At 39.5% G+C, this 18,754-nt stretch overlaps 1 protein-coding gene across 1 annotated transcript in view; it reads left to right on the forward strand.

The window, feature by feature from the left end:
- Positions 1–3,743: 3,743 nt before the first annotated feature.
- The window catches only part of SMPD3 (sphingomyelin phosphodiesterase 3), a 34,240-nt gene continuing 19,229 nt past the window's right edge, over positions 3,744–18,754 (forward strand). The window contains exons 1-2 of the mRNA XM_083870404.1: positions 3,744–5,081; positions 17,079–17,154. Coding sequence (XP_083726530.1) covers positions 3,750–5,081; positions 17,079–17,154 — 1,408 coding nt within the window. The 5' untranslated portion in view covers positions 3,744–3,749. The remainder of the gene's footprint in view (positions 5,082–17,078; positions 17,155–18,754) is intronic.

Raw genomic sequence — 18,754 nt, forward strand, 5'->3', positions numbered from 1 at the left:
CATCAGCACCAGTGATTCACTAAATTCAGCTTCTCGTACCAAAGAGGATCCATGTTTTTACTAAGTTTTTACACAGATTTTCCTAAGCTGTAAATTGTTATTGACTTAGGTGGAAGTTAAGGTGAGCCAGTAAGTTCTACTTAAATTCCCTTAGCCTGCACTGTGAACTCCTTCATGGAATGAGTCCCAACCAGGATGACAGGATTTCAGTTCAAACATCAGGCTGCGAAGTGATCACAGGGGAACAAGAAAACATCTTCATTAGAGCCACTGACCCCTTGAGATGGCTGCATCTCTGTAATTATAGTCATGTAATCAAGCATGGAAAGCAGTTCATGTGGTTTTGGCCTTTTGGAGTAGGTTTTTGTTTTGTTTTTTTCCAGAAGGTTAGTTAGCTGTTGAACCAGACTCTAATTAAAAGCATGTATAAGAATAATCAGGGGAAAGACACTGAATAAAGGAAAGAAGATTTTATGAAGTGTGTCTGGGAGGAAAATCAGATGAGAACAATGAGGAAAGCAAAAATTAAGTTGTGGTTTGTCTGATATGCCTGAGTGACATGAGAGCTTGAGTGAGAATTCCCTCAGTTACCTCAGATTTTAATTTCACCTGGGCTCAGTTACAAACACTAATTTTTGCTGTTTCACATGGTGTAGAGGGACCATGTTTGTAAGATTGTTTTCTCTGATTCAAGTCACAATGACAATAAGGAAATCAAGGTAAGAAAAAGCCTCACAGCCTAAATAAACTTTCCTAGAATTCATTTTTAGATAAATATTGGTACAATTTTCGCTAGAGGCCAACTGTCAGGATTCAAGAAACACTAGTTCTAATGAGTATATGTAGATTAAGATGTGAAGTTATTCATAGGGTAACTTTCCAAACTGGATAGTCACTTTAGTCACTTGATTCTGTTTTTAAATAAATAACTGTTCTGCCAGTGATTTACTTGTAGTTTTAGAAATACAGTTGATATTACTATCACCTTTGAAGAGAATTTAGTTGTCTGAATTTGAAAGTGTATTGTAGTTTCTAAAAAAAGGAAGTGAAAACTTTTCTGACCGTTTCCAGACTGTTCTCATAACCTTATTGTTGCAAGATTTGTTGTTTTTCTTCTGTTTCTCTTATCACTTGTTGACTTCTATTGTCCTTTATTTAGTTTGCAAGCAGTGCTGGAGCTGGAAACATCTCTTTTGATCTACGATGTCTCTATCATACTTCTGGGCATAATTATAATCATAAAAATCTTTGAAACCTTTCTGCCTGATGTCTTGTTATCACTAAAGTTGAGATGTTCTATACTGCCACCATAAAAAAAATTAAATAAAGTCTATTTTTAGCCTTCAAACACTCACAAAGTAATAAAAACCACCAAACAGGGCTGCAGTTTACGTCTTTGTAGCATACAAAAATATCTGTTTCATTGCAATATCTTAAATTCTCCCTTAATCTCTCAAACCCCTATGAATAAAGCATTGGATTACCAAGTAATACCCTTCATCACAAGGAATTAGGCACTTTAGCTTTAGGCTCCATCTAAACCGTTGCATTAGGAGAGATGTTACTGACGTCATGTTTTCCAAGTTCCTGTTGACTCACATGGTGCCTTCCCTCACCCTTTAAGATCTTGTTGAGATAAAATCTGTCTCTCATGACCCTCTTAATTCTCCCTTTTTGGGTGTCTTTGAGGCACTAGCGTGCATAGGATTGTCTAGCAAGGAGTAGGAAACTTAGTTCCTGTCTGTATGTGTGCCAGTGCATCTGTAACAGAGCTTTGGCAAGTTTTGTGATTGCTTTAATCTCTAAGTTTAATATGGCAGGAGAATAATTTCCTTGCAAGAAAAAGATTTTTAATTAGGACCTTGACATATCTATGTCTTCTGTCTGCAATATGCAAACATTTAAAGGACATCCAGCTAATGATTCCCTCTTCCCTTTTGTCCTGCTATTATATTTTAAAACTTGATATGGTACCAGAGTTTTTGCACTTCTGTGTCACAAGTTGTGGGAATTCTATTAGAATTAATGGAATAAATGCATGGAATACAAGTGTGTACTCAAGTCCTTATTGCCTCCTCACTTCAGCAGGCTGACAGTGAGGAATGCAGCTGGCACCTGGTCAAAAACTCTTCTAATTTTGAAAGATACTCTCCCTTTTTAAGGCAGAGGAAGTGTAGGAGTCACCAATGTGGCCTTGAACCATCATACAGCCTTTAGTGTTTACAAATAATCACATTCTTGCTAAAAGTTGTTAAAACAAACCTCAGTCCAAACCAATTTGCTTCATGACATGTGCTGTGCAGTCTTATCCCATGAAAAGATTTGGGATTGCATTAATTTTTTTTCCATTTTTACAAATACATGATAGTATGTTGGATCTACAGTAAGCATGAATTCCTTTTACACAGAATCTCCCCACAATCTGGATAATTGCTTTTGTGAAGCTGTTTTAGTCGCGTGTTTCATGGTTTGCTGGGCAGCTTTATCTTGTAGATTTATCTTGTAGATTATTGATATTGCAGTCCATAACAGAACTGGCAAGAGTTGTATTGAATTGATTTTTTTCTTCAGCACATCACCAAGCAGGCATTGACTGCTCTATCTACAAAAGTGTCACTTGGTTTTATGTTCCCCAGGGAGTTGTAACATCCTGTCATCATATACTCAAGGGAATACCTATTGAAGACCTAATTAGGCAATTTCTTTATGGATCCATTGTGCTTTTGAGTTTTCTCTTGGTCTGTTATTTTAAAATAGTAAAAGTCAAATTGACCTTATATTCTGCAACACTACTACACCTTTCACTGGGAAGGTTGTCAGCCTGAAAGTTGGAATATCAGGTTTGCAGTCTGTCCTCACTTCAGAGATCCCAAACACAATGTTCTGTTTACCCTTGGCACTGAAGTAAACAAGAATCTTTCTGGTCTGCTGAGTGATTATGTAAATAGGGCTTTTATAAAGCATTTTAGGCACCCAGTAGAACAGAATAACTTCTTTAGAGTTTTTTCTTTTCTAATGGTAATTACATAATTGGATAGGTTTTAGGTTATTTTTTTTCTATCTGATATGTAAATGCCAGAGTCACTTTTGAGCTTTTTTACTGAAGTATCCTAAAAATCGTTCAGGAAAACAAATCTGCCAGGCTCCCCCCTGTTATCGACATCCCAAAATGCCTTTGGCAATGAGTAAATGCCAGACATTTGTTATTTGGCACTTGACTTGTCCCTTATTTCTTTGAACTCAAACATGTTGCATAAGACTGGTGAAGTTATGCTAAGCTAATAACTGAAACAAAACAAAAACCCCCAAATCCTCCCTTGATCCAACCTTTCCAATTTCCATCTTAATACACTATATGTAATAAGCCTTTAATTGTTGTGAGAAAAACTCAATCTGCTTTAAACATCCAATAAGTGTTACTTAAATTTCCAATATGTTTTGTCTTTTGTTTCTGCAGATTTCTGTTTTGTCTCTGGAGAGTTTCATTATGGCAGCCCCCAGTGAACAATGACATCCTTTGACAAACACAGATGCCAAAAAGCCAGACGAAAACAGTGGCCTTGTCTCATTTTTACTCCAACACAGTGAAATGGTGCTCTTAAAATTTTGTTATTGACTCTCACTGGAAAAAAAACCCCAAACTCCTGACCGGACCTTTTTCCCCCCAGCCCTCTCCCATTGTTCTTATGGATGCTTGACACAGTGACATCATGTAGTAGGCCTTGAAGTGTTGTCATAATTGAGTTGCAATGGTTTTATACACTTCTCCATTTCCCAACAGCTTTCTGTCAGTTCTGCATTCTTTTTCCTGGGGCCTGATTTTCCCATGTTACTGGCTAGCAGACAGGCTCGTGGGCTCTTTTGTTCCAACCACCTATGAAAAACGTCAAAGAGCAGATGACCCATGCTATTTTCATGCACTCTGCATCATCATTACCACTCCCATCTACCTGGCACTCTTGGTGGCCTCTCTTCCTTTCGCTCTGATTGGCTTCTTGCTCTGGTCCCCACTGCAGTCAGCCAGAAGGCCCTACATCTACTCCAGGCTCAAAGACAAGAACCATGCCAATGGAGCCACCCTGCTCACTGAATGGAAGGCTGCAGGCAGTGGGAAAAGCTTCTGCTTTGGCAGTGCCAACGTTTGCCTGCTGCCCGATTCTCTGGCAAGATTTAATAATGTTTTCAATACACAGGCCAGGGCTAAAGAGATTGGCCGGAGGATCCGAAATGGGGCGAGCAGGCCACAGATTAAAATATACATAGATTCTCCTACCAACACTTCCATCAGTGCAGCCAGTTTCAGCAGCCTGGTCTCCCCCCAGGCTGGAGATAACCGTACTGTTAATGCTGGCATCAAAAGGACAACATCAATGGAGTACAAAGGAGACAACTGTGGCTCAAACAATGGCGAGGAGAACAGAGAAGATAAAGGTGGAAGTGGAGAGCCACATGAGAGAGAAGAAAACACTTGCATTGTCCCTATCAATGGAGAGGAGAATGGCCACATGTCAGACACAGAAACAGACACTGTCAACGGCCAGGCTCATGCCAGTGGCCCAGCAGAGCCCTCGCTGGAAGGTGATGCAGAGATCTCAAAAACACCAAACCACAAACAGAAGGAAGGAGATTCTGGGAGTTTAGACAGCTGCTCTGCCTCACGAGAGTCCCTAGTCAAAGTCCGTGTTGGAGATGGTACAGTGGACCAAAGCACTGTCAACAACAAGCTCCTTTACAAAGCTTCAATCATGAAGAAGACTTCAGTGCGGAAAAAGAAACACACAGATGAGACCTTTGACCATGAGATCTCTGCTTTCTTCCCTGCCAACCTGGACTTTCTGTGCTTGCAGGAAGTGTTTGACAAAAGAGCTGCAGAGAAATTGAAAGAGCAGCTCCATCACTATTTTGAATACATTGTCTATGATGTTGGGGTCTACAGTTGCAATGGCTGCTGTAGCTTTAAGTTTGTGAACAGTGGTCTACTTTTTGCCAGCCGCTATCCTGTAATGGATGCTGCCTATCACTGTTACCCCAATGGAAGAGGAATGGACTCCTTGGCTTCCAAGGGAGCCTTGTTTCTCAAGGTAAGAGCCTTTTTGAAGCTCTAAGTATTGACTCTGTATATGTGGCAAGTTATAAAGTTACATTATTTTCTCATTTCTTTAGACCTCAACAGAGGCAATATTCAGATTTAGATTTCCTGATATACCCTAATGGGTTATAGATATAATCTCTATGGGATCTGTAGCCTGATCACTGTCTGAAAATGATGGATGTGTCTGAAATAATGAGAGACTTTTGAAGGTAGAACTCAAGTATAATTTCAAGACTCAAAATTTGAAATGGTTTTCATGATACTTTAGTTTCTTCTTTTACAGAAATCACTGTAATAAAATGCATAAATTCTAAGCTTCATGAGTAAAGTACAATGGGCATTACTGTTGGAAATCAGCTTGTGCTCGTTGTGTGTTTGTCTGGCAATCAAAAGACAATCAAAAGTCTAAATGTCAGTATAATAAAACTGAAAGAATTGCAGTGAAATGTATGGCTACTCTGCTCTCTTGCTTGCAAAAGAATTAGTAAGGAGAGATATGAAGAATAAACAAACAAGACAAACGTGCCTGGGACACTGGGGAGCGCAGAGGTTTTTTGCATTATTAACACAGTTTACTTAAATTAACTAATGGTAGAGAGAACAGGAAGCCTGGGGTTATATGTCTGTAAATCATGAAAAGCAGAAAGGAAAGTCTCCATGCAGTGATTTGCTTTTCTGAGACCTAGTGGCTGAACATAACCATTGTTCATGCTTAATTCTTGGGAGTACCTGGCTGTACTCTTTTGAAAGTGGACTCTTCTAATTTATGATTAATCAAGAACCAAAACTTTTTGCCAAGTCTGTAGACCCAAACCTAGAAAGATCTGAAAATGTCCAGAATATTGAATTTCAGATTTTGTGGTTTAGTCACAGTTTGGGATGGGTTTCACTGACTAAATAGTGAAGTTCTTTTCTAATATTGGCAAAGTACATTAGATGCTTAAATTATATGTACTTTCTAGTCACAAGTCCTCAACAAAAGCCATTAAGAATATGGATTGTGAATAAGGATCAGTGAGAGGCTTTGTACTCTGTAGTTTTTAACCAAAGCAAAAACTTTTGGTACTGTGACTTATGTAAAAAAAACCCCAAATATTAGATTTTTGGTTCTGATAATAGCTGAGTATTTAATGTATGTTGACATAAATGAAAGCCAATCCCTATCTGAATGCAGGTTTCCAAAAATCTGGGTCTAAGCTCTCTATGTTGCACTCTTATGTGCTTATAAACAGCAATAATTTATTTTTTCATCACAAATTGCTGCAAGCAAAAAGAGAACATAGATCCTGTGCAGTATAAATATTTCTGGGGTCACAAAGACTATCCTTGAACATATGCATATATTGGGGATTAAGAGATTAAAACCAATCTGTTTTTAACTGCCCATTGCTGAGTCATTGATTTGCCACCCTGCTAGGCAGGCTGCAATGTCTCCATTTCTCTTGCAGAAAATTAAGCCTCTTTTCAAGATTCCACTGGGATGATGAACTTAATTATGGATCCAAGTTGTTAAATAATGTTACAGTTGAGCAGGGAATAGAGGCCAATTATTATGAAGTTCAAAAGATGACTCCATTCTTTTGAATATAACAGAATTCTGCCCAGCCATAAGACTGTTTTTCCTCCTGTCTGTGTCATTCTGATATACTTTTCTTCATACCTAAAGTATTTTTCATTCTGAGTTAAGTCTATTTTAACATTAATTTACTTTCTTTCTTAATTGTACATTAGATGACCACTTGTACCTGGGACATTTCCTTGATGACAGCAACACCATAGAGTAGGAATAATTATTTAATTTTGTCTTTGAAATAAAGTAGGTTTAGAGGTTATTCTTGGTGCTTAGTCAGCAACTGGGTGGGTGTGGACTCCAGAGACAAAAAGTACATTCAGTAAGTAAAAGCCTGGTTTGTGTTTGAAGTCAGTGAGGGTCAGTGCAGTAACTTCAGAAGCCTCGAGCTGTTACATTGGCAGAGGGGTCAGAGCTCTGGGTGGCTCTCAGGTGTTGTTCAGCACTCTGCCATCCCAATGGACAGCTTATCTCCCTGCCTCCAGGTCGGAGTTTTACTGGCCCTTACAGAGTTTTGAATGTCTATAATGTCTATAATACCAGCCAGTCCTACATTAGAGTTTCTCTGGTTTTAAAGAAAGTAAAAACTTTGCAGAACAAGAGTGTCCTAATTGCTGCCCACTCTGTAGGGGCATGGAGCTGAGCCTCTGTCCTATGCAAACCCTGGGTTTTTAAGTTCTTGCCTCCTGTAGAATGCAGTGTTCCCATTTCTGAAGCAGAAAAGGCATAAATTGAGTCTTGTTTTGGAAGGATTTTTGTGAAGACCATTCCCCTTGCACAGCTTCCATCTCTGAGTAAAGGAGCAGTTGCTCTCTGTGTTGGTTAAAAGCCAAAAGTTGTGCAAAGCAATTGAGGGGAGAAGGCTCATATATTTTGAAAATATGGATAAAGCCAGTTAATGTTTCCACTCATGGTGAGGAAGAAGCCTTTATTCCAATTATTCTGAACCTCAAGAAACACCCAACATCTAAATCCAGAAGAACATTCAGAGAAAGAATCTGATTGGGGTTTAGTAAGTATAATGTCTCCTTACTACAAATAGAACTGTTAGGGAGATGATTTAAAGGACTCAGAACTAAATATTTAAAGAAAGTTGAAATAATTTGAAAATTACAAAACTGCTTTGAGGGGCTCTGACACAAAACAGATCCCTGCTGCCCTGGTAGAAGTGTTTTGCACATTTTTTCGTTTTAGAATGGGTTCTAAATAATAACTGATTTTCCATTGAATAAGAGTATTCAATTTCCAGTGAATAAGAAATGATTTTCCATTGCCCTCATCTTCCCTGCCCTGTCTTTACTATCTAGATTGTAAAGTTCAGGTAGAGATTTGGAAGGATTTGGGAGATTTGCTTAGTCATACAAAATTATTTTACCTGAGAGACTTACCAAGCTCAAGGATTATTATTAGTAGCTGTAATAACAATCAGCTCTTACCTACTGCTTTTCATTCCTATGTCTCAGAGTGCATAATGAAGAAAGGTCAATATCTGCTTAATAGAAGGAGAAACTAAAGTACAGGAAGGTAAAGTGATTTGATTGTGGCTTAACACCTAGGGCGTCACAAAGAAGGATCCAAGTTGGAAGTAAATTGCAGAGGCTTTTAGCACAGTTTCATGCTACCTAACAGCTGTCTGGAGACCTGTGCAAAGTCTGCCTCTGTTCTCCTCCTAAGGAGGACAAAAGTGCCACAAAAGGTGCCACTGCTGGTGTTTTCTTGACAGAGATCAGACTGTTTTTACCATCTATAGAGGCTGATGCTTTCCAGGTCAGGATGAAGACATGAAAATGTAGTTGTGAGGAGCCATTGTGTGAAGTCCATTTTCTGCAAAGCTGGAGGACTATTTTGCATTTGGCACTTGGAACTCTTCAAACTCTACCAGTGTTTTTGTCTCCAATCTGAGGGTCTCATTGGGATGTAAGAAAAACATGGTCACAGAAAAAAATAGAATATATGAAGGGGGAAAATGTCACATCCAAGTGACAGTTTCATGTCTGAAGTGTTAAACCATTGTTCCTAGTTGCCACTAAAGACTTGGAGGAGAAGTTAGCAAATACATAAATCAGCCAATCCATTTTCATACTTTGACAGTCTGGGCCCTTGGGAGACTCTGCCGTGACTCTGTTTTAGTGTGGCATTTCACATTAATTTAAAATGCTGAAGAGAAGAGCCCTCGAGTCACTTTGTAGGTTTTATAACTCCCATTGTCTCTGCTGCTGCTCAGCTGCACATAGAGGTGGAAAGTGGGCCTGGCACAGCCACTGTGCTGTGCTGGTGACTGGCACTGAAAAGCTGCCTTGGACAGCCCTGTCTGGAACGTGGTGCAGATCGCACTGGTCTCAGCTCCTCTGCAGCTGCAGGTTTGACACACACATCGTGTTAATGCACCGTAGTTTTGATGGATCTAAAGGGAGTTAGAAAATACACATCCTTTATAGAAACTGGATGTTGATTTTACAAACCAGTGTTGTCAAATTAAGTTTAAAAAGCGTCAATGAGTGTTGAGCAGAAATTGTGTAATGCACCACCTGTCTGTAATTTACTAGAAGGTTTCAAAATGTCAACGTCACTCTTTAGACAGAGGATCTAGTGTGGAGCCTGAGTTATGCTGTGCCAGGGATGCTGTGTAACTTTTGGACAGTAGTGCAACAAAAATGGAAAGCATCCTTAACTTGACCTGGTGAGTTTGCCCATATTTTTCTAGGTGTAGCAATTTAATAAAAACTAACTTTTGCTGACAATTTTCCCCTCTCTTATCCTCAAACTGCAATAGTTGTAACAGTAATATAAATCTAAGCTATCCAAGAGATGTAGATGCACAGGGCTGGGAGGTGAGAGAAAGAGGCATCATTCTCAAAATGGCTGCTGACTGAGAGAGAGGTTTTGGAGGCTTCTTCCTCCCAATGGGACTGGGAGATACAGAAGTGTGCTGTGCAGAAGGCTGTTCTTCCTACTGTTCCTGCTAGGAAACTATTCTGGGTTCTGGCATCTGCCAAGAGAGTCTATTTTAGCAAAAAAAAAAAAAAAAAAAAAAAAAAAAAAAAAAAAAAAAAAAAAAAAAATTAAGTTAAAACACAGTATGTGAACATAATGCAAAAACTACAGTCTGACGTGGGAAGTTTGAACAGTTAATAGTATTCTTCAAAATCAAAAGGAAAAAGAATGTCTTGTGGATTTGCTAAATTTCTGGAAGGAGTTGTATTTAATTAATATTAATTCCTAAGGTTATTAACAGATTTACTTTTCAAATTCTCTGAAAATGAAGGCTGTTCTCAGGGAGTACAGTAATTGTGCAGAGAACATGTTATTATTCATTGCTTAAAGGAAACCTAGCAACCTTTGCTTTGTGTGCAAAGCTCAACTTGTTTTCCAAAGAGCTGATATGGTGGTAACAGATGGTAGAAGGAGCAGCAGCTCTGATTGCAGAACTGTTTTGAAGCACAATTTTTACTGTTTTATCCTCTCAAGGAGCTTTCTTTGTGTGAGAAAAAGAGGGTTCCCTGAATTAACCTCTGTGATTCTCCTTTTTGATATTTCTGATGCAGATGCATTTTACTTGGGTAGTTTCAGCTGCCTTTGCTGTCCCAAGCCAGCTCGTGTGTGCTGTGCCTGGGAGTGAAGGGGCAGCTGCTGCAGCTGCACACTGGGCTGAGGGGAAGATTTGGGACCTCAGGAGTGCACAGAAAAGGGGAATAGCTGCTTTCTGAGCCCAGCAAAAGAACACCTGGAGTTTGCAGTGGTTAGATTTTCTTGTCCTTGATCAGTTGTCCAGTATCTACAGTTATCCCAAGATGTATAAAAGAAATGTCTGGTGCTGCTTATGAATTTGTTTAGATGACTCTAAAGCTGTGCCATTTAAGGCAGAAGGGTAACCTAAACATTTTCCACATGCTGAGTTTCTGCTGTAAAATGTTAATGCAGGAATTGGATGGAGTCCAATAAACAGAGAGTTTTTAAAAAAAGAACAAAAAGACTCTACCATGGCACTGTACCATGTTCCTTCGCTTTGATATAATTAATGTTATTAATCATGGCCCTTTTCCCCCTCATTAATGGGGATAAATAAAAACTGTTGTGCAGAATGAAATACAGATTTGAGAAAATGTGAGTTGTGGGGCTTTATCCTCTTCAAAAGAGGAAGAGCCCTTCATTTGTGGCACCAATTTACAGTCACTTTCCCTCACATATAAGCTTAATGAAGCTTTGCCAAATAACAAATTCTCTGAGTTCATGGAACAGTAATTGTTGCATGTAGCAGGTGGGAAAAAATAGGATTCTGAAATAATCAAGTGCAAATGTAGCTAGAAAAAAATGCAGAGCACCTCGCTGTTTTGAGCTGACTTCTATAACATTTTAAACTTCTTTAATATACTTAAATAACATGTTAATAATAATAAATTAGGGATTTAACTAATGTGTCTTCTTTAGAACCTGCTACATATTTCTGAATGCAAAAGGCAGAGCTGTTAAATGACTGAAATAAGATAGATTTTTCTGCACCATGTCTAAGCTAACCAAAAATACATCTTTCTTGGGAGCTATGACTAATCCAAGTCATCTCTGTGGGACGGGAATGTTTGAAGTGGGAATGGCAGTAGCTGCAAGTTCTCTTTAGCATCTTCTGTTAACAGTAACAGGAATGAGGATTTGGGCACACAGTTTGGCTGTTCCAGTTAGGTTCTTAGTGCTGACTCTCCTGCTTGTATTGGAAATTTGCTGAAATGGGAAAAAAGTCCAGGAGCAGTTGATACAATTTGGAAGATTACAGAAATCTTGTACTGGAAAGAAAACAAATTTTATTTTCCATTTCTTTCTTTTCCCTTCCTCACTGTTAACTCATTATAATTGCATTGGATTACATAATGACATTCCCACTGCAGTGGAAATAGGGAGGTACAGAGCCTGTCCCCAGCACAACCCAGAGCACCAGCCCTGCAGTGGGAGTGGAGACACCACTCCTGTGCATGTACACTTGCTTTATCCACAGTAATTCAGCTCAATCTCAGGCTCTTTTTGAGGGAGACTCCCTTGAACTCAAACAATATTGGCTACATATGGTAAGATGAATATTTCTGTGGGAGTAAGTCACTGTCACATCAACTGTAAATTCTATTTCTGTGCCCTGCACTTACTCTCTGTCTGAGGTGTTTTATTTCCAACACAAAGAGTTACTCAAGGCCCCTGTGCAGATGATGTTCTTTACAAATGCTGTGTTCATACTTTTGTTTTTAGGGAGAGAGGTTTTTTGGTTGATTTTTTTCCCCCAGAGCATGCAGAGGTGCTTTCAGCCTGGTTAGTTTGTCTTCATAATATGACCATCATTAGTGTGGTTCCTGTCATGACTGTGAATTCATTTCCTGCAGAGCTCTGTACTTTGGTGACTTCTCCTCTTCAGAAGAGCAGTGCAGGGAGCAGTACTGTGGTTCACATTTATTTCAGTGGCAAAATTGACACCTCCATGGTCACCTAAGTGGATGAAATGGATGATTTTGCTCATTTACAGCCCATGATGTGATTAAACTCTACTGGCTGAAGATGGAGTTAACTGTGGTGATCCCAATTTACCTGAAGGAGTTTCAGTTTTACAGGCAGGTTATTTACCTTTCCCAGCTCTTGCTTTATTAGCTACATGGAGATTCTGGGGTGACAGACTTTGTGAAGAACTTTTTCCATGAGTATGCCAAAATTTCAGCTCTCATCTGGTTTGCCTACCAGGATTTGCTTCCCCTGAAGGGAGAGGCAATGGCATATGCTTGGACTTGTATGTAAATAACTCCTTTGTTTTGGAGGATACACATTTAAGAAACAGTTTTATTTTGGGTATTTTTGAATGGCTCCCTCCTGGCAGTGTGAAACTTCTAGAAAATGTCCCTGAAGATTAAGTTCTCCTCATAACAAATGTTTTGGTTTTGTGTACATATTATTGGTCAGTATTTGAGACTCTAGATTGGTTCTTTAATCAAGTGAGATTTTTCATGCATAAGTCAAATTTTTAATCATTAAAGAGCTTTTCCTTCAAAACACTTGATAATTTACTTCCATGGCAATGACCTGTCTGAAGCTGTTTTTCAAGGTGGTAAAGAAATACCCCAGTGCTGAAGCAGCATTCTCATGGGTTTTGTTTAAGTATCTATTGATGCTTTTCTTGACATCCAGATGTGATAGAATTGTTTTGCACTGCTGGAACAGATGTGAGTAAATATAAATTCTTAAGAGACAAGGTATTTGTCAAGTTTGCAGCCTTGTATACTTACTATGCTAGCATATGGGAAACATGAGATGTGCAATATTTTCCAGTTAGCCCAGGAAATTCCCATGATAGCAAGCAGCATGATTAAATTTAAAGTTATTTTCCTTTGCTGTAGCTCTAAAATTTCAGTTCTTGCTGCTCATTAGGGTTTTTTCCTGTCAACAAAAATCTTCCTGCCATAACCTTGTTGGCTTAATTTCTTTCATGAGCCATTTATTACCTGATACCAGTCTCAGACCACTCCTCAGTCATGCAGGACAAGCTTTTGCAAAACAATTCTAGGAATATCCCCAGTCTTGCATAGCACAGCACAGCCCCAGTGTGGTCTCTCCAACAGATTGTAATAAAGTGCTGTGGCATTGAGATGAAATCTTTTAATAAAAAGTACTTGATGGCAAGTACTTTTGTGTGCTTGACACAGCCAGTACTGGGAAAACAAAAATTCAGAGTGGCCAGTTTTGCACTTATTTTATTTCATTTACAGGTAGGGAACAAATATAAATATGCAGCAGTAGAAACTGGCATTTTGGATTCCAAACACACCCTCAGTAGGATTTCCCCCTTAAGGGAAAAAGTCTTTTTCCCATCTGTAATGAGCTTTTTATGCCCCCCTCCAAAGAGCAAACAAAATGTAATGGTCAGCGGTGTAATAGGGACCTGAATCCGCTCTTAGCTTCTCAATGTTTGACTAATTTGATTATTGCAAGTCTAGTGAGAATGGGAATATATCTTGCATATTTCAGCATAATTGTGAAAAATGCTAATTTTTAATGTGGAAATTATATAACTGGACACTTTATTAAACCACAGATAGGTTCTGTCAGTTTTAATTTTACCTCTGGGTTTAAACTAGAGTTTAACAGGTTATCACATACCTTTTTCCTCCTGTGATCATTTGAAAATATGTATTTTAAAACATTGGGACCTTATATTTAGACATTATCTTCCTGTACATTTCCATACACAAAGAGGAATGGTTCGTGGCACAACCAAGACTGTATGATGATTTGTAGGCAGCAGTGCCTGAAGTAGGTCCCTGCAGAAGGATGAGTCAATAAATGTGTTATTGACACACAGGTACCAATGTAGAGCAGCTGAGGTGAGTCAGGCTTATGTTGACAGAGCCACTCTGCCTTATTTGTTTACATATATTTTCTTTGTAACTGTGACTGTAGAAGTTTCTTCTGTGCTAAGCAGCTAAAATCATATTTGTGAAGTGCTGACTTAGTGTGGTGGAGGTGGAGTCTTCCTGCCAAGGTCCATGTTGAGGCTGAGCTGAAGGCTCAGGGGTGTCCTCCTGCCACGTCGCTGCCCAGCCCAGTCACCACCATCCAACACAGCCTGGAAAATGCAACAGTCTGAAATAGCTACAGGGCTTGGCCACACTAAAGAAGGTTTTTATGTAGAATTATAGGGCTTGCAGTATTCCAGAGGTCAAGTAGGTTTCCTGTCTGCACAACCCACAGTCCTTGTCCATCTGTGAAATACCAAATTAGACTGGATAAACAGATTTTTCTTACTGTTTTACTTCAGACTGTATTGAATACAGTAGTGCCTCTACTGTACCTAGGAACTGACTAGGAGGGTGCAAAGGTATTTACTCTCCTAGTAGCTGTCACAAATATTTGCCTTCCTTATGATTTTACACCAAATATCCTCAGTTTAGTGGTTGCCATCACTACTGCCTCTCAAAAGAAACAACAAACCCCTAAAAGGCAAAAAAGCTGGAGGAAATGTGAAATCTGGGAGACGAGCTGCTTTGGATGCACTTCCATGCTGGCACTTTCCAAGGAAATTCTAATTATGTTAATATCTTCAGCTCTTGCTTTTGAGCTTTTTTTTTTTTTTTTTTTAATTGGCAGAGTGTTTCTGAAAGCCCCTCTCCTTTCCCCATGGGACTGTGTGTTCCAGTAGAGCCCCAGGGCACAATTCCTGTGGGCATTTGCTGTGCTCAGCCCCCTCCATGCAGCACAGCCAGGCTCCATCGTGGGCCATCTCTTACCATTTCTGAGAGCAAAAGATCCCAGGTCCATTTCAGCACAGATCTGTGCACACAGGCACACTGAACAATACATATTTATTCATGGTTAATGGAGATTAGTGTGATCCTATGCACAAGTTGGTTGAGGAGTACAAGGCCTTGTCAGGCACTCTATCAAGGCTGCACAGGAAACTCTAAAGCCAGTTTGAGCTGAGTCTTTTTCTCAATTGGGCTATAATTTATGCGTGGATGTTCAGCTTTTACACTTAGATCTTTTATGCTTTTTGAATAGAAACACTGGAATGATTCCATCTGCTTCAGTCAGTAAGGGGATTATAAGGACCACATTCCTGCTATAGGGCAGAACACTTTCTGTGCAGTATTTTCCTTCCAGAGTGGTTATGATGGATCAAGTTGGAAGGTTTGTGACTTCCAGACTTGTCCTCTGCTGCAGGAAACACTGCACATTTGCAAACAAGTGGAGACCTTTTCTAGTTTAGGGGGTTTTTATAGCATTGAAGAGAAACCCTGATTTTTAATTACTAAGTTTGGAAAATATGGTTCACTCACATGCCTGTCCTAGACAGTAGAGGAAATCAAGTGTTTTCCACTTTTCTACTGAAATGGGATATGTTGTATAAAAGGGCTGGGGAGAAAGCTCCTTGTGATTCAGCAGTGACACTGAGATGTTCAGGCAGCCTGAGGGAGGAGGGAGAGGTTTGTGCTGTGCTGTGCAGCTCCTGCAGCAGTCCCTGACAGAGAGCTGCCCATCCTCTGAGACTGCTGCAATCTTGGGAGTTGAGGAGAATCTCCTCCTCTGGGGGTGGATGCACCAGTGATTGCCTGGTTTTGCCTTGTCTCCCTCTGCCTCCCTGGAGCAGGTTAGCTGGATGGGAGCAACAACAAGAACACCATCAATATCCATCTGTAAAACTGTCTAAAAAAGGACTGAACAGACTGAGGACAGAATAATGCCAGTTGTTTATTACCCACTCCCCTGGCTGGCACAAACCCTCAAAGTTAGCCCTCATTGTTAAGCACAAATGACTTCTAAATTCACTTACTGGAAAGCTGCCTTTTCAGTTATAAAATGAATCAGATGGTTCTTGAATAGCTGAAAAACAAGAAAACCAACCAAGCTGACAAAATTGTATCCATATGAAATGGAGCTCTGCTTGTTATTTAGAGGTGTCAGATAAAATTTGAGCCTAGCCTTGTGAAGTAGAGTCATCTGTGGTGGTGTTTTCTGAGCCCTGGGTACAACTTTCCTCTGTGGGCATTTTCTTTAATTCATGCAGTGTTGCCACATAAACTGTCAAGAAGAAAACCATATTCTCAAACTAGTTTCTTGCCACAATCCAAAACTTATCCACTTATCATTGGGAATTTTGTTTTGCAGCTATGTCCTGAACTGCCAAAATTCTCAATAGAGTTGAAAACCTAAATCAGAACTTGATTTTAATTTGCTTGTATGTATATCTGCAAGTACATTTTTAAAGGATTGTAGCTTAAGATATAGATGAGGAATTATACTACAGCCCGGCTTCCCTGGAAGTCTTTCCTCTTCTGTGTGAGAACAAGATTCCATGCAGTGTTTTTTGTCTGCTTGACAGGTATGGGGGCTGCTGCTGTGAGCTGAAGGATGCAAACACTGCTGAGGCACACCAACACCTTTGCACAAGAGTGTAAAAAATGCACCAAAACCCAAAACTTACTGTGGAATGGAGAAAACATGATCAAAGCCAATATTTATTTTATATTTCATCCTTTTCCCTAGAAGCCCTTGGCATTTTTTCCTTTTACATTCTAGTCCTACACAGGTAGCAAGAATTAAGCTGCTGGTAACACTACTTTTATAAGGCACTTGAATGGTGGGCTTGAATCATACATAGAAAGGAGAGCTGGGACAAGGAACCAGTGTGGCTGCAAAGAACAGGAGAAAGAAACATTTTTTATGTGTTGCAGATAAAATCAAGACACTGAACATGGTGATGTACAAAGGGTCAATGTGCTGGCCACAAGCCCCAGTAAGACCAATAAGCCTCAGTTTATGTCTCTGATGTTTTTTTCTGGTTTCAAAATGAAGTTGGCTGGAAAGAATGGTCAAAAAGGCTGCACAGATGGGCTTGGAAGTAGAGTTGTATGAGCTTTTCCATTGATTACTTTTTTATTTCTTCCCTTCCAGGTGCAAGTGGGAAGTACACCTCAGGACCAAAGAATTGTGGGATACATTTCCTGCACTCACTTGCAAGCTATTGCAGGTACTGTCCTAAGATCCATGTCTTTGTTTGTCACTATTTCCAGGCCTCTGGTGGTGTTTTTGTGCACAACATAATATATAGATATATTTGAGTGATAGTGTTTCCCATCCTGTGTTTCTGACAGTCAGGTGCAGCGTGTGCTGCAAAGGGCAGAGTATTCCCAACCCTTCACATCTTCAGTCTCAGAGTAATTATTATAGGGCACAAACAAAAACTACCCCTTGGGAACTTCCCTTTGCTCTCTCTTAACCAAATACTGGTATTTTAGAAATAAATTCCTATCAATGCTACTCAACACCATTTAAACACCCATACTGTGAGTATCAGCATATAAACAAAAATCTTTGTACATAACTGGGGGATAATCAGAAGATACATGTTGCAACAGTAATTCTAGCTGCTGATTTCTGCTGGAAAAAGCCAAAATTCTCTGGCTTTTGACCTGCACATTTCATCATAAATGACTAGCAAGTTAATATGCTCACTGGAAAATTCTCTTGGTGATATGTTTTAAAAACAGTTGTGTACTTAGAGTAGGTGTAGTTATAAATGCCCAATCTACAGACTTTTACTTTGGGTATGATCAGCATTTTATTTAGCCAGAGGGTTGGATACCCTTCATTTATTCAACAGGACAGTGATTCTTGTGCTCCTGGCTGCTGGAGGCAGGACAGCCCTGTCAGACTGGCTGCAGACAGCCCATGTGCTGGGACCAAGGCAAGCCAGGGCTGCACGTGGATGCTGGAGCTGTGAGCCCGTGTGGTGCTGCTCTGCTGCTCCATCCCTGCCTCAGCCACACACAGACCTGGGAACAAACTGCCAGTCCCTCAAGTCCATTACAGACACTGGATGGTTCTAAAAAAGATTAATGAATTTTTCAGCGACTTTTTAACAATGTAACATCCTTCTCTGTTTTTCTATTTTTAACATACGGTAATGTACTGTGAGATTGCTGAGATTTATTGCTGTTCCAGTTCAGTTTAGTTTTTTGGGGTTTGTTTCTAGTTTTCTGTCCTGTTACTTTTGACTACCTAGTCATGTATTCCCAGTTAGTCCTTGATAACCACATTGTGAAATCCCTAAAATATTAAAGAGGAAGGGGGGGAGGGAAGAAGAAAGGGGAACTAATGTTCTATTTTTAAACTCAACCTAAAGTTTGTTCAAGGGTAAAACACAACTTTTTATTTTCCTGCTTTGTATTTTTAGACTTATCTGGTTCAAACTACATTCAAATAGAGCAGACAAGGATTTCAGAGTCTGTCCCTAGATATATCACATTTGTTTATGTAGTGAAATGGAAAACTAAAGTTTGTAAGTTCAGCAGAGCTCTGCTTTCTGATTTGCATCATTTGGTTCATAACATTCATGCATTAAACAAATTATCTGAAAACCCAGTTTAAGGACATAAAGATGTGTATCTCTAAAAACAAGCAGTGTTTAAAAGGTCAGCCATTTAAATCATCTTGTCACACATGGCTGAGTGCAACCTGGCTTCCCTTCTAGGATATATAAACTTACACTTGACAGTTCTGATACTTGCATAAATATAAATTTAAATGATCCAACTGCTTATGATCAAGGACCAGCCACTACTGCTTCT

This window comes from Zosterops lateralis (assembly GCF_965231275.1).
Source record: "Zosterops lateralis genome assembly, chromosome: 12".
In the NCBI taxonomy this organism is placed as follows: Eukaryota; Metazoa; Chordata; class Aves; order Passeriformes; family Zosteropidae; genus Zosterops; species Zosterops lateralis.